Below are 17237 nucleotides of genomic sequence, written 5' to 3'. Positions count from 1 at the left end.
AGTGAATGCAGCTCCCAGTTATCACTGAGTTGACAAGTGCAGCGCGGCCCGCCATGGAAAGACAACATCCCTTCTAGCGAGCGAAGTGGGAAATGATCTTATCCATTGTACCATGGAGATGTGCATTGCGCGGGCAGTCATAAAACAGAGGTACCCCAAGGTATCTGAATGGGAGAGCGCCTTGTTTTATTCCGATTAACTCAGAAAGAGCCATGCCCCTGCGCCTGGTAATGTGGCTGCCCAAGTATATGTCAGATTTCTGCCAATTTACTATCTGCCCTGAGATAGAGCCATAGAAAGAGAACGCATCCCTGATAGCTTTAACATTAACCTTTGTAGCCTGACAGAAGAGCAACACATCATCTCCATACAAGAGGTGGGTAGGAAACCTGGTCGTCCTTGAGTAATTCATAGCCGTTAAATCACCCAGATCACCCAGCCTCGAAAGCCATCTGCTTAAGAAATCCTCCGCAATTGCAAAGAGTAAAGGGGAGAGAGGATCACCTTGTCTGACGCCCCTTGAACATTAAAAATAGCCAGTTGCCCCAGAGTTTGTTAAAATGGAAATACGAGCTGAGGATAGAACGTTGAGGATCCAATCAAGGAATTGCAATGAGAATCCAAAGGAGTCCAGAACTTCGAGTATGAAATTCCAGTCCAGCGTGTCAAAAGCCCTCCTGATATCAATTTTAACTGCCATATGTCCACCACAACATCGTTTGTTCAACATATTGGTTCCTTCAGAGGCTATTGAGATGCATTGATGTATGCTTCGACCCGGTATGAATCCAAACTGGTTGTCGGAGATGATACAGGAAGCCACAGAAGACAGCCTATCCGCAAGGATCTTGGCAATGACTTTATAGCAAAAGTTGCTCATGGCAATTGGGCGAAACTGATCAATTGAGGCAGCATTTTCCACTTTTGGGATGAGGACCATTAAGCTTGAATTCATTCCGGGTAAAACCGTGCCAGAAGTGAAGAAACTGTGGACTGCCGCAAAGACATCTTCACCAACGATGTCCCCGAAATACTGAAAGAAGGCCCCTGTAAACCCATCCGGCCCCGGTGCACTGCTTCCATCCATTGAGAAAACCGTCTCCCTGACCTCCTTCCGGTCTGGACAACCTGTCAGTGTCTTATTTTCATCCTCCGTTACCAACCGCGGAATAGTTGAGCGGATGAGGGAGAGGTCTCGTGGGCTGCCTGCATCGTTTCTGAACAGGTCAGAGAAATAGCCAGTAACATGCTCATTAATCCTTGCTGGATCAGTTGTAATCTGAGCATCCACGAGTAAGGCTCTGATACCCTGAGTCGCAGAACGGACAGCAGCAGTGCGGTGAAAGAACTCGCTATTTTTATCTCCATCGTATAGCCAGCGAACCCTGCTCTTTTCCCGCAGGTAAGTCTCCTTTCTTTTCATTTCAATATTGAGCCTTTCATGCGCTTGCATTTCGCGGAGATGCCGGTCATTTGTCAACCCGTCCGATGATATCTCAGTCTGAATATTCAGAAGCTCGGCATTAGCCACAACAATGTTATTGTCGATATTTCCAAACACATCTCTGTTCCACTTTCGTAAAATAGGGCGGAGGAGCCGAAGTTTAATGCAAAGAGCCTGCATAGGCGGGAGTTTGAGATGTGTACCTTGCCAAAAGTCTTTGATTGTCCCTCTCAGGCTGGGGTGATCAGTCCACATTGTTTGAAATCTGAACCGCGGGTAACAACCGGCCTGATTTGAGCAGCTAAAAACAATCGGGCTATGATCTGACTGATGCCGGACCAGGACCGCACTGCTGTAACTATTCCAGAACTCATGAAAATCGGAAGAAGGGAGCGCTCTATCCAATCTACTCTCAACCCGTGCAGAGCCAAACCTGCCGTTGGTCCAGGTATACAAAAAAAACAATAAAGTAATAGTGTTTAAAGAACACAGAATTTAAAGAACAAAAATAATAGGCATAACACCAATTTTGATTCCTAAACTACAACTTCAAAGTCAATTAGGATCTTAAACTAATAAAATTATCAATTAAATTCTTGAACAAAATAAAAATCATTGATTGAGTGTTTATGTTATTTTAAAATTAGAAATTCTGACTAATTGACATGAACTGTAATGATCACTGTGTTCGCTTAAAATGGATTTGGGGAAGAGAATCTGAAACTATTCAACTGAATGATTTTTTATGAGGACTCAATTACTGATTTTTGTTTAAGATGAGGGCTCAATTAATGATTTTTACTTAGTTCAGTGATCTAATTGATGATTTTGATAGTTTAATATTCTAATTGATTTTGAAGCTATAGTTTGGGGATCCAAATGAATGTTATACTGAAATAATAAGGGACTGGACGGCATCGCACGAACGAGCGAGCGCACACGTGTGGTATATTTTGTAAAACCCACTTAACACAATTTGATATCACATAAAGCCCAACCCAATATAAACCTTTCAACTATCTCATAAGTTTCCAATGTGTGATACATAAAGTTACAAAAGTAAAGACAAATGACTAAAAGGTCATTTCACCTCAAATCTCCAACAAATAATACTGTGTTTATAAGTATGAATCGATAATAAAAGGATAAAGTTCTTTGTTGTTCTCCGGGGTTTCATCCCCTCTATTAAGATAAAAAATAAATAAATAAAAGGATAATCTGCAAAAATAAATTTAACTTTAATAGTCAAGAATAACGATTAAACTAGTGCAATTTTACAAATCATTCTAAAAAGACATATTTTGTTTTTTATTTTACAATAGTTGCATATTAATTGGTTAAAAAAACAAATTCACATTTTTAATGATTGAATGACAAATTTAAGATTAATATTTTTAAATTCAATGAAACATTTATATTTTTTCCAAGCAGTACAAAATACAGTATAAATTTGTAACTTTTTTGTTAAAAAAAATTCACATCTATTTATATTGTTGTACTGTTACTAATGAGCGATAAAATATCGCAAATGTGAAGTATAAATAACATGATTCATGACTAAAGACAGTTTAATAAATTATTTCTTAAATTGACTTAACTTGCCAATATTAGGAGGTAAATTTACTTTTTATTGCAAATGTCAGAAATAAAATTGCATTAGACGTTAGAGATAAATTTGCTCTTAACCGCCAATGATAGAAGTAAAATTACATCATTTTAAACGTTAGAGATAATATAGCTCTCGGCTTCATCTTCCTTAATTACAAAATACATACAAATGAAGTTTGTAATTAATTAATTCCCGTGAGAATACGTTGCACACAGTTTTTTAGTTATCATATGTTTCACTCCATTGGTTTAATATTTTTTCTCAACTACAAATTTCCATGAATTTCCAAAACTTTCATTTTGCATCCATCCATAGAATTTTCTCAAGAAGGAAAATTGGTTCCAAGAAGGAAAAAAAAAAGAACTGAAAATTGGTTTTTTCATTTTCTTATACATTTATTGTTAGTAGTCATAGTTCTAAAAATTAGCCTAGCGGGCGCCTAGGTGGGAATTTTTAGAACATTGTCTAGATTTTCTCAAATCGAGCGGGATAAATCGGCTTACCTTTTTTTTTTTTTTTGTCATCTAGACAGCTCTAGATGCCCCATGTAAAAAAAAAAGTAGTTTGGCCCTTAACTTTTATTTCAATTTTTTAATTTTAAATAAAAAAAACTAAAAGAAAATACCTAAAACTATCAAACATTATTTTTAAGGATATTAATGTTATTTTATTGATAATTTTTTAATTTTTAGAACACTAATGTAACAAATATTAAATTATATATGTTTTCTATCTTAAATGTTTTATATTATTATTTTTATATAGTATAATTTATATTTTAATTGTATTTATAATAATTTATTTATTAAAAATTTTAAAATACAAAATAAAAACATGTTTAATCCCTGATTAATTTCCGAAAACCCTATCAATTCAATTAGCGCGTAATGTTTTTTATAATTTTGCTAGTAGTAATTATGCTAGTAAGACTTTGGTTGAAGCAGATGTGTATGGATGGTTATTAAAGGGAGGAATTGAGGAAAGTTTTGATAGGAAACTGTTTAACCTTCAAATTTGGAAATATCCTTCAAATGAAAAAAGAAACGAACACGAAATGTACGAACAACGTAACTCAATATTTAAAAAATTCATTTTAATGTTGGTTCTTTTTCATCCAGCTTCTTTGGGCAGTCTATAATGTTGAATTGCTACGACACTTTATCATCGGGTTTATTTGAGGACCAGGAGACACCGCCAAGCCAATTGCATTTTCGTTTCATAGTAAGTTCAGAACAAGGAGCAATGCTGTCTGTTGTAAGCTTTCTAATACCTTCAAATACATTTATTTTACAGAAAACAGTAAAAAAAAAAAATACCAATTAAAACCTTCAGGCGCACCTTGATCCAGGCTCAGAGGCTTGTGAAAATTGTTTGATAATGCTGTTTTCTGCTCAATATTTCAGTTTTAATAAAAATTATGAATAATATTTCTCAGAGTTTATAAAAAATTATGAATAATATTTCTCAGAATTATGAATTATTTATTCAAATTAAACTTATTTTCCTTGGAACAGAACATAGTGAAAAATAGTAACTAATGGAACTGATTTTGTAATTAAACCACCAAAATGACAATGATTTCTTAATATTTTTATTAGCTAACAGAAAATCATCACAGTCACAATATTTCTTAATAAATACTCCTGTATCATCATTCCTAATAGCCATTTTAGTGAAATTACTGAAGCAACTTGGTATTGTGCCAGATAAACCATTATGAGCAAGGTCCAAGATGTGTAATGAAACCAAATGACATAACTCCTTAGGTATGTAGCCATCAAACTTATTTTCATGTAAGATGAGAATGCTCCAATTAGCAAATCCATCTCCGATCCATGTTGGAATGCTTCCGACCAAATTGTTTTCACTAAAATCAAGCATGCACAAATTTTTACAGTTTTGAATTGTCGAAGGTATTTCGCCTGAGAGATTATTATTGTGAAGGTGGGGTGATTCAAGGAAACTTAGAATTCCAATAGAGTTGGGAATATTGCCGCTAAACTTGTTGTTACTTAATTTTAGTGCTGCCAAATTTTTCCAACTGCTCCAACAATCTGGTATCTCACCATGCAGGAAGTTCCTTTCAAGATTAAGAAATCGCATTTGCTTTTCTTGGTTTATCTTGTTGCATAAAAATTTAAAGATAGATCCCGAAAATGAATTATTGGAGAGATCTAATGCAATGACATTTGGAGAAAAATAAGGTATCGGTCCACTGAAATTATTGGAACTCAAATCAATCACTGGAAATACTCCACTAGCAAAAGGGATATTTGGAATGGAACCATGCATTTGGTTACGAGAAAAGGTTAAATATATATAATTTTGGAATGAATCCCAAAACCAAAACGGAATTGGAGTTGAAATCCCAGAGTTGGATAAATCCAAATATATCAAATGCTTTAATAGACGAAGCCACTTAGGGAATTGAGATCCAACTTGCCAAGATCCTAAACCAAGAATTTGAAGTTGAAGAGGAGGAATCCAATTGGAGCTAACTCTCAATGCAATGTTATTCCCAGATGCATCAAAATCAACCAACCTTGTGAGTTTTGCAAAGTGGAGATGAGAAACCTCACCCTCCAATTTGTTATTGCTAAGGTCTACACGTTTTAAGGAATTCATTTCTCCCAAAGACAAAGGAATTGGACCAGAGATTGAATTATATGATATATAGAAGGTAATAAGATTCCTGAAATAGTTGAGATCATGTGTCAATTGACCAGATAACTCACAACTATCCAAAGTTAATGATGGTAGCCCATCGGAAACACATCCTGACAATAAAATTTCCAAGATGTCATTCACTTCTTGGTTCAATTTGATGGTTGAAAGATGGAGTGACTTCAAATTGCAGAAATGTTTAAATGAGTTTGGAATTTCTTTTTCAAATTCAAGTTCACGATTGTATGACAAGTCAATGGTAATGAGAGATGTCAAGTTTCCAATGCCACTTGAAATTTGACCTTGCAATTGATTTCTTCTGAGGTTGAGGATTTGAAGTTGGGTTAAATCATATAACCAGTCAGGTATGGAAGAATTAAAATAATTCCAAGACAAATCGAGTTCCCTAAGGAAAGAAGAAGTCATATTTTGAAACTCATTTGGAATTGGACCTCTAAAAGAATTAGTTGAGAGATCAAGGACCAAAAGAGAAGATAGGTTGAGACTAGGAAGATGTGTAGGATTGAAAACGGAAAGGCTACAACTTGACAAGTGCAATTCAAGTAAAGAAGAAACTGATTTGATCACTTTTAACCAATCAAAAGATTGACTAAGGTTCACATAGCTCATATCTAGAAATTCCAAAGAAGAAAGACTAGAAACCCAATCTAAATTCTCAACATAAAGATCATACATCTCTCCAAGGTTGAGATATTGTAAATTGGAGAGATTTCCAAGCTGAGAAGGAACCATTCCTCCAAATCCAGCATCAGAGAGGTTAAGATATCTTAAATTGTGCAAATAACCAAAGAATTTAGGAATAGAAATACCTCCAAAATCATTGTAGCTCAGATCCAAGTAGCTCAAATGTTTCAATTGAAGCAAAGAAGAACTCACCTTTCCACCCAATGTTAACTTCCTACGGTATTCTTCATATTCTTTGTGCTTTAAATAATCAGGATCAGGACCATAATATTCTTCAAAAGAAAGAGTTCTGAGATAAAGCTCAAGGACATGAAAAGTAACGTTGCTGCAGACGACTCCGATCCAACTGCAACAGTCAGATCCGTCAGAAACCCAATCAGAAAGACGATTAGAAGGATCGGAAAGACCATCTTTAAACTGTAAAAGAGCATTTTTCTCGCTCTCAATGCAACCCCCGGAACAAAGGCTTGCTATGAAAAAGAAGAAGAGAATGAAATTAGTTGCACAAACACAAGTAGAAGCCATTGTTGATAAGAATATATTTTTTTAAAGGTGAGAAAGGATGGCTATTTAACATTAAAAAAACATTAATCCTTGTTTTTTTAGAACGAATTATTATGCGGTGCAGAATAATGAATAAAAATATCTGTGTTTTATAATAGTGTCTGAAATTGACCCAATTTATCAACGTGGCTTCCAACGTTAGGGGTAAAATTGCACCACTTTAGACGTTAAGGGTAAAATTGCTGACCAAAACGTTAGGGGTATTTTTGCACCTTAGCCCATTGTTTTTAAAGGTGAGAAAGGATGGCTATTTAACATTAAAATATAGGAATATTTTGCTGTAAAAGTCTTTTGTTTTTAAGCATATTTTGTCAAAGTCTTTATGACCAACACATGTGAAAGAAAGAATGTTGAAATATGACTACTCAATAAAACGAGGTTCTCGTTGCTATTGATTTATCATTCTCATTGTGGGTAAATTACACCCATGCCCATTGAGTTTTACCATTTTAATATTGTGGCCGTTAAACTTCAATAATTAATGGTAAAATCATTGAGCTATAAATTTTTTAAACGATTATTGACGGCCTCAAAATAAAAAATTCGAAGAGTTAATGATACTGTAAGGAATTTTAATTCTTGAAAATTTTCGTTTTGATGTCATTTAGGTGGTGTTTGGTTATGAGAGAGAATGAATTTTTAGAGAGAGAAAACTTCAAAAAATGTGGTTTTGAAAAATAAAAAATACAGTTTCATGGTAAATGTCGTTCTGAATAACTTTAATTCTTAAATGTTTTCATTTTGAGACTGTTAACGGTTATTTTGATGAGTTAGTTAAAATTAAGTGGTCATCGGTATTAAAAAGTATAAAGTTGAGTGACTTTTATATTAAATTTTAAAGTTCAGTAGTCATATTATTAAAAAAACAAAATTCAGTGGCCATGGGTGTAATTTACCCATCAATCTTAGTGAATAAAACACAAATATTGGTAAGTTCCTGGAAGGTAGCGAATGAATTCGTGTGGGACAGCAAGCCTTTGAGACATGCCCATTCAATAATTGTCCCGTTCCGCCCTAACGTTTACAATATAGCATCAATTTAGGCCTAAGATTTTTGGAGAAGAACAATAAGATAACATATAAAGTTAATAGGAAAATAATAATAATATGGTTAATTTAGTTATGACGTTTAGCTTAAATTGTATATATTTTATAAACGTTAAGCTTAAACTCGTATTATTTTGTAAACGTTAAGCCTATATTAGTGCTATTTTGTACGTGAGACCTAAATTTATGCTATATTGTAAACGTTAAGCCTAAATTGGTATTATGTTGTAAACGTTAAGCCTATATTGAATCTATTTTGAACGTTGCGCCTAAATTGGTACTTCCCCAAAAATCTTAGGCCTATTTTGGTACCTTATCCCATTAAATTTAGGGTTAGGCTATGCTTACTTTGTTTTTGAACTTTGACAAAGTAATCTCATCTAATGGTAGAAAAAACAAAGTAAACCTTACTTTTTCAAAAATCTTAGGCCTATGATTTAACATTATCATGGTTATTAAAATCGGACAAATAAAAGTAATTGGTAATGATAAAAGAGTTAAGGTTTTAAGGTTCAATCGAAGGCTAATCGGAGTTAAACCGAAGTTTAAAAAAATTCTCTAAAAATTATTAAATTTTTAGTTTATTTTGGTTTATCTACTGTTTGATGCTGTTGTTTACTGTTTGCTACAGTTTGTTGTTTGCTCTTAGAAAAAACTGTTTTTCCAAATTTTCTGCTTTTGTAAAATGATAGTACTTTTCAGGTGTAAAAGGCAAACACGAGATCTTCAACCAAACACATAAAACTTTCCATTTTGAAATTAAGGCAATCATAAGTATGAAAAGGAGCAATCAAATACCCCCTTAACTTTTAATATAGAAAAACATTAACAAAATTAAAATTTTCCTCTCAAATCCTTAATTGATTGATAAATTCTATAAAGACTTGATATGAAACTTGAAATCCACAGAGAATAATTTATAAATAAAAACTGCACAACTAATGCTAATATACTCTTTTGTAGATTGAAAATGGGATATACGAAATATAAAGTCAAAAACGCAATTGGAAATTGTTGAATTATAGTTAGTAATATGCAGAAATGAATGAGGGTATTATTGACATTATATGAAAGTCAAGTTGCTAGGTTTTAATTGCTTCTGTATATAAATACTTGTAATCTCTGTTTTGTTTTTTATTCATTCAATAACAGAAATCCTTTCTCTTCTTTTCTATCTTAATTCATAGAAAGTTAATATGGTATCAGAGCAATGTGGCGGATCCAAGAAGTTTCCGATGACCTAGAATTGAGATCGCCAGAGAATGAGAAAGAAGAAACAACAGTACAGATCGTACGTTGATGTATTGAATGCAAGCCGTGAAGAAACGCAAGAATCAAGTGATTCGGAGTCTGAAGATAGAGAGGGAGACGATCGCGATTCTGATAATTGCATCTCAAACAACAACAATTCTGAGAATTTGATTTCAGAAACCACAATGAATACTTCGAACAATCAGAGCAATGATAATCCAGGTTTGGTGATTGTAAACATCATTCTAGATGGCAAGAATTACAATCTATGGAAAAGAGCACTATTGTTGGCCATAAGTGCAAAGCGAAGGTCAAATTTCATCTTACATGATGAAGAACCAACAGATCGAACCTCAGCAGCACATCTAAAGTGGAAAGAAACAGATGATCTTGTATTTTCCTGGATTCTAAACTCTCTCACCAAAGATTTAGCTGCAGTGTTTATACATGCTAAATCTGCTCGAGGACTGTGGAAAGAGATAGAGCAAAGGTACGGAGAAAGCAATGGACCGCTGATTTTTCAACTTCGCAAGGAGATTTGCAGTCTCACTCAATGAGGTATGTCATTGGTTGATTTTTCCAATAAAATGAAAATGTTGTGGGATGAGTATTCAATTTTGAAGCCTATTGAAAACTGTACTTGTGGAGAATCAAGAAAACTTGCTCAAACTCAAATTGAGGATGAACAGTTAATGCAATTTCTTTCTGGTCTAAATGCTGAATTTGATCATGTGCGTGATCAAATCTTGATAATGGAGCCTTTGCCTTCAGTTAATAAGGCATTCTCTATGCTTTCTCGCATTGAGAAACAACGGAGCGGAAGTTCTAATAATAATTCAATTGAATTTGTGAATATGTCTACTGGTAAAAAGCAAAGTTTTGGAAATAATCATGCTGGTGGAAAAGGTAGTTATGGCACCAAAAACAAGTCAGATAAGCTTTGTTCATATTGTAGAAAGGAAGGACATGAACGTGCAGACTGTTTTAGGATCAAAGGATATCCAGATTGGTTCAAAGGGAAAAGAATAACTGGACCTGCCAAACATCAAGCTAATATGACTCAAGAGCAATCATCTGATCTTGAAAATCCTTTGTCTAACAATGATTTTGATGAAAGTAGTGAGATATGCAGGAAAGACTCAATGCAAGATATGTTACAAAGGTTAGAGATCATGCAAAAGGAGGTTCAAAGAGCATTGAAGGGGAAACAGCCTGAACAGCAACAAGAATTCTCTGCTTTTGCTGGATTTGCAGGTGCCTGTGAAGGTAGCTCTCTCACTAATGCTAATGTCACACATATTGAATGGATAATAGATTCAGGGGCAACAACACATATGACCTCTAATTTAGCAATTATGAGTAATATTGTTAAATTAGATCATCCTAGAAGAATATTTTTGCCAACTGGTGAAGTACATGTGGTAAATCACAAAGGTGAAGTACACTTTCAGCAAGGATTTCATTTGCAAAATGTGTTATATGTGTCAAATTTTCAGCAGAATCTATTATAAATTAGCAGATTGATGATTGATCAGAAGATTACAGTGAAATTCTGGGCTAAATACTGTATTTTGCAGGACCAGAAATGTGAGAATGTCATAGCAGTGGGGAGATTGAGGAATGGATTGTACTATCTGGATGAAGAATCCTTTAAGAAAAATGTAATAATGCAAATTTGTAGTTTGAATAATGATTTTACAGTGTTATCTGTAAAAGAAGAATCTCAAAATATGTTGTTATGGCATAAGAGATTAGGGCATATGTCTGCGGAGAACTTGTCTCATGTATTTCAATTTGCTGATCCTCAATGTTTTAGCCAGTGTGACGTTTGTATAAGGGCTAAACAAACAAAGATGTCATTTTGTAATAGCACAGTGAAGTCAATAAATGTTTTTGATTTGTTACACCTTGATTGTTGGGGGCCTTATAAACAGGTATCCTTAAGTGGTGACAGATACATACTGACTATTGTGGATGATCATAGTAGGGCAATGTGGACAATTTTGTTCAAACACAAGGATCAAGTGAGTGTCTTAATTGACAATTTCTTGATTATGATCAAAACACAATTTCAGAAAACTGTCAAATGCATAAGAACTGATCATGGTACAAAATTTATAAGTCAAGCAACTCAATCTGTACTACACAAAAATGGAGTTCTGCATCAAAAATCTTGTGTATACACACCTCAGCAAAACGGAGTGGTAGAGAGGAGATATAGAAGTTTGACGTCTGTTGCAAGGGCATTATTGAAAGAGAGTGTTTTACCAACCAAGTTTTGGGGGGAGGTTATGTTACATGCCACAACATTACTCAACATATCTCCTACCAAGGTTTTGAATTGGAAATCACCATTCCAGGTTTTGTATGGCAAGGAGCCAAATTATGTTGATCTTAAGATTTTTGGCTGCAAAGGATATGTGCTCAATGTAAATCCAAACAGGGGAAAATTTGATGATAGATCTATACCTTGTATATATCTGGGGTATTCTACAGGACAGAAGGGATGGAAGATGTATAATCCAATCACAAACAAACTGTGCACATCCAGGGATGTGAAGTTTAATGAAGCATGTTTTCCCTATGCAACTAACATTTCCATTTTGCAGGATACTCTCACATCCATGTAGACAATTCAATCACCTTTGATAAGAGTTGAACCAAGTGTTATTTCAGATGATGATGACGTTCAAGATCACCATGCAACACCAAATATATTATCAGAATCTTTTGATAATAATCAGCTTTCAGAGGCAGTTGATGAGACTGATCATATGGAGGAACACGATGTGCACAATTCTGAAATAGCAAGAATTAATACATCAAATAATACACAAGGTAGAAGATCTACCAGGCAGCACTCTCAACCTATCTGGATGAAGGATTTCGTGGTTAATCATGTAGCACATGAAGGGCAAAGTTCCTTATTAATGAGCACAACACAGTCCGCTTATTTAGCTGAATTACATAAGGAACATGAGCCTAAAAATTATGCTGAAGGAAAAGGGAATCCTAAATGGGAACAAGCAATGGCTGAGGAGATAGCAGCATTAGAAAGAAACAAAACATGGAAATTAGTTACACTTCCAGAAGGGAAGATGACCATTACCTCAAGATGGATTTTTAAAGTGAAATATAATGCAGATGGAACTGTTTCCAGGTATAAAGCCAGACTTGTGGCTAGGGGTTACAACCAGAGGTTTGGAATAGATTATCATGACAGTTATTCTCTAGTGACAAAAGTCACAACTGTCAGAGTATTTCTTGCAGTGGCTACTTCAAACAATCGGCCAGTTCAGCAAATTGATATAAACAATGCATACTTGCATGGTTTTATTGAGGAAGAACTTTATATGGAAGCGCCAGAAGGATATGACAGTCAGGGTATGGTGTGCAAATTGGAGAAATCTTTGTATGGCCTCAAGCAAGCTGGAAGGCAGTGGAATAAGGCATTCACGAACAAGCTTTTACAATTGGGGTATGTGAAATCTATTCATGAATATTGTTTGTTCACAAAACGAACAACAGATAATCATTTCATAGCTTTAATAGTCTATGTTGATGATGTTTTAATCACTGGCACTTCAATGAAGCTAATAGATGAAACTAAAAAGGCACTGGATGAGTCTTTTACTATCAAGGATATGGGAGAAGCAAAATTCTTCCTTGGAATTGAGCTAGCTAGATCAGACAAGGGGCTCATGATTTCACAGTCTAAATACATAAAAGACTTGATTGAAGACACAGGAATGAACAAAGCTAACAGTGTGAGCAGTCCTTTTCAGAGTGGAATTAACCTGGAAGATGAATCTCCTTCATGTCATGAGCCAGAAAGATTCAGAAGGCTTGTTGGTAGATTACTGTATCTGGGTTTCACTAGACCAGATATAGCATATGCTACACAACAATTATCTCAATATATGAATGCTCCAACAACCTTGCAAATGGAAGCAGCAATGCATGTGGTTCGGTATTTAAAAGGTTCAATTTATACAGGGTTGTTTTACAGAAGTGATGGTGATTTGATACATATGGAGGCTTATTGTGACTCTGACTGGGGAAGATGCAAAGTGACACGAAAGTCTGTGACAGGGTATTGTGTACTTATTGGTCAGAATTTAATTTCATGGAAGTCCAAAAAGCAGAGCACAGTGAGCAAAAGTTCTGCAGAAGCAGAATATAGAGCCATGTCCACTGCTTCATGTGAGCTCAAGTGGTTATCATATTTGTTGAATGAATTTCAGTATCAACCACAGTTGCATATCCCTTTATTCTGCGATAACCAAGCCGCAATACATATAGCAGCTAACCTTGTGTTCCATGAACAGATGAAACATGTAGAGATTGATTGTCACATAGTCAGGCAGCACATGGAATCAGGTTTTATAAGTACACCTTATATCAGTACATCACAACAGCTAGCGGATTTGTTAACAAAGCCTTTAACTGGTGCTCAAATGGCATCAGCATTACATATAATGCAGTTGTACACTTATGAAGTTGTAGCAGAAGCAAACTGCACATGAAATTCAAAGATGTCAAGTTGAAAATTGTCAAGTATTTCAACTTGAGGGAGGACTGTTGAATTATAGTTAGTAATATGCAGAAATGAATGAGGGTATTATTGACATTATATGAAAGTCAAGTTGCTAGGTTTTAATTGCTGCTGTATATAAATACTTGTAATCTCTGTTTTGTTTTTTATTCATTCAATAACAGAAATCCTTTCTCTTCTTTTCTATCTTAATTCATAGAAAGTTAATAGAAATTATAAATATAGAATTAGAAATTAAATTTTTTATGTATTATATAATTATAAATTCGAAAGTAAAAGAGGTAATATCTCCGTATCACTGTGGAAAAAACTGAAAGTATGAATAAAAATTAAAGTAATAAAGTTTTTGTAACGCACAAACCCTCAAATTCTCAAAAACTTATCTAATAATTAATTCATTAATGAATTATTAAAAAAATAATAGTAAAATCCAACTTAAATTTTAATTTCCTTAATAGAGCTAAAATTTTGATCCGTGAAATCCACTAATCCATGAACGATTTTTCAGTTTAATGGTTCAACCGATCGATTCAACAAGTTTCAATGATGTTTTATTTTAAGTACCTCTGAACTTATTTGCCTACCAGGTCCAGTTCTTACAACCTTTTTATTTAAATTGCGCACAATGCGCTTACAGTAAATAATAAAGAAAAATCATCACCACACCTCATGTGATTCGAACCTATGACCTTCCTAGTCATATGTATGTTCTCAACCACTAGAATAAGAGCTTCACCGCATGGAAAACTCTTAATATGAGTCGAAGTTAATGTGACATCTTCGGTTAAGAGCATCTCCAGTAGAATATGTTTAAAAAATTACCAAAACTTAACATATTGTATTAAAATATAATATTTTATTTCATCAATCTTGCGCATCACTTTCATTAACTTTTATTAAAAAAAATGTTTTAATAATGACAATGATCGCCTATAAATAATTATTTTACATATAATTTATTTTAATAGTAAATATTATCTCAAAAATACATCCTCTATTGCTCAATTTTTTTTATTTATAATTATAGTAAGCAATTAAATAATTTTTTATATTAAAAAAAGCAAAATAATAGTATCAAAAAGTGACAACATTACTAGAAATTTTTAAGCACCGATTGTCACTCCAATATATATGGCACACTCCAAGGTTTTCAAAGTCATCATCACTTCACCAAACAATCAATCAAGCACCCTCTATTAGATATTCTCTATACGGTTTTAAATTGCTTTGTCATTGAAACGTTAATGCAACATTTTACATGTGAGATCCCAATTTGTTCTTATCCAATAATCATAGTATTGATTGTGTAACGTTTTCCAAATCTTTATGTGATAATGTGTAAAAATACCCTTTAACATTGACAACCGAGAACACTTTTACTATTAACGTCTAAAATAGTACGACTTTACACCTAACATTGATAGCCAACATCAATTTTATCCCTAACATTTGTAAGTTGGACCAATTTTAGACATAATTAAGAACACATATATTTTTACTGTAATTTGCATGAGTTGCATATCAGTTGTTTCTTAAGAAAAATACATTTTTTATAATTTCATAATAGAATTTGATATTAATATTTTTAAATTTGAGGAAATATTTGGATTTTTTTGTCCAACTTGTACAAAAAGAAATTTATGGTTATATTTAAGACTGTTACTAATTAATGATAAAAAAAGACGCACATTTGCGGTTATAACATGATTAATGACACAGAAAATGGTTTGATAAATTTTTTTTTCAAATTTATACAACTAACATTTAATCTGGGTTGTCAATATGGTTAGTGATAAAATTGCATCATTTTAAATATTAATGGTAAAATTACTCTTGACTGCCAACTTTGAAAGTATTTTTGTACCTTATCCTACTTTTTATTACTTGTTCCAAGAAAGATAAAAAAAAAAGGAACTCTTCATTTTATTGTGCATTTATTGTTAGTAGTGAGTGTTCTAAAAATTGGGCGCTTAGGCAAGAATTTTTAGAACACTATCCGGAATTTTTCAAGTCGGGCACGGTTTACCAATTTTTTTGCCACCTAGACGGCTCTAGACGCCCCGTGTAAAAAAAATTGGCTCTTGAATTTTATTTTAATTTTTTTAATTTTAGATAAAATACTATTAAAATTTTATTTAAACAAATTGGCTCTTGAATTTTATTTTAATTTTTAATTTATATATATATATATATATATATATATTCTATCTTAAATATTTTATATTATTATTTTTATATTGTATAACTTATATTTTAATTGTATTTATAATAGTTTATTTATTAAAATTTTAAAAATACAAAAAAAAACAGATCTATTTAATTCCCAATTAATTTCTAAGAACTCTATCCATTCAATTAGCGCCTAGAAATAACTTTGCTAATAGTAGATATGTTAATAAGACTTTGTTTGAAGGAGGTGTATATGAATGGTTATTAAAAGGAGGAACCAACACAAACTGAAACGCTACTAAAAAATGTACGTATAATGTAACTCGATGTTTAAAAAATGCATTTTAATTAAAAGCAACAAATCATCTGGATTATGCCATCCAACTAATATCAGAAGCCTAAAAGGCACGTCAAATTGAAATTCAACTCATTAATCGAAATACTACTTATTTTGTGAATCGTGACCGTATCATAAGATTTTCTTCCAATACTTAATATTATAAAATATAAAATATTTTTCATATTAAACTTAAAATTGCATATAATATTAATTTAAAATGCAATTCTAATTTGTCCCGAAAGAATTCATATCAACCTAACCTAGATGGAATTATAATCTCTTGATTCTCAAATCACAACAATTCTTATAAATTGCATTCAGTTTTGAATTTTGATTATGATTTTTTTTAATTTTTTAGTCTTTCAAAATGTTCCAATCGCCCACTCAACTTATTTAAAATGTAGTCAATTAACCACTCGATTGCATAAAAAAAAAAAAATTGCATGTAAAAAATGTGTTACGGCAGTTAAAGACGGAATATGAGGTTCTAATATCAGAAGGATAAATTTTAAAAGAACTTCCTTTTTACTTGCAACAAAGTCGAATCATGAACCGAGTCGAATCGTATGATTCAAATCACGAAGATCTTGATCGTGGCATTAAATGGAGATATTTCTCAAATAAGAGCCAATATAATATACATTGTCCATTAGTACATCATCCACTTTCCATTGTCCTTCCAAAAGAAGCGTAAAAGGCAAAATTCAAGAAATTTTATGTCCCATCCCAAAATTTCAGTAACCATAAAGTTAGGTCAAAGTTGAGAGCATACGAAACCGGTGTTCAAAAAATTCCCGACTTTTGTCTAGGTTGTTAGAGATTATACGAAACCGATGTTCAATATCAGATGTTGCTGCAACAGAAAAAGTTACAGCAGTTGTTCTAACAT

At 33.2% G+C, this 17237-nt stretch overlaps 1 protein-coding gene across 1 annotated transcript; it reads right to left on the bottom strand.

Moving 5' to 3' along the window:
• Window positions 1-1883: 1883 nt before the first annotated feature.
• Window positions 1884-6963, bottom strand: LOC136223999 (receptor-like protein EIX2). Its single transcript, XM_066012199.1, has one exon. It carries the CDS (start codon window positions 6945-6947, stop codon window positions 4539-4541), a length of 2409 nt encoding a protein of 802 aa, XP_065868271.1. The 5' UTR covers window positions 6948-6963; the 3' UTR covers window positions 1884-4538.
• Window positions 6964-17237: the final 10274 nt, after the last annotated feature.

This window comes from Euphorbia lathyris, chromosome 3 (assembly GCF_963576675.1).
Source record: "Euphorbia lathyris chromosome 3, ddEupLath1.1, whole genome shotgun sequence".
Classification (NCBI taxonomy): Eukaryota; Viridiplantae; Streptophyta; class Magnoliopsida; order Malpighiales; family Euphorbiaceae; genus Euphorbia; species Euphorbia lathyris.
This window is presented reverse-complemented; position numbering and strand designations above follow the sequence as displayed.

Coding starts and splice junctions, on each gene's coding strand:
- LOC136223999 (XM_066012199.1), bottom strand. CDS start 6,947: ATGGCTTCTACTTGTGTTTGTGCAACTAATTTCATTCTCTTCTTCTTT.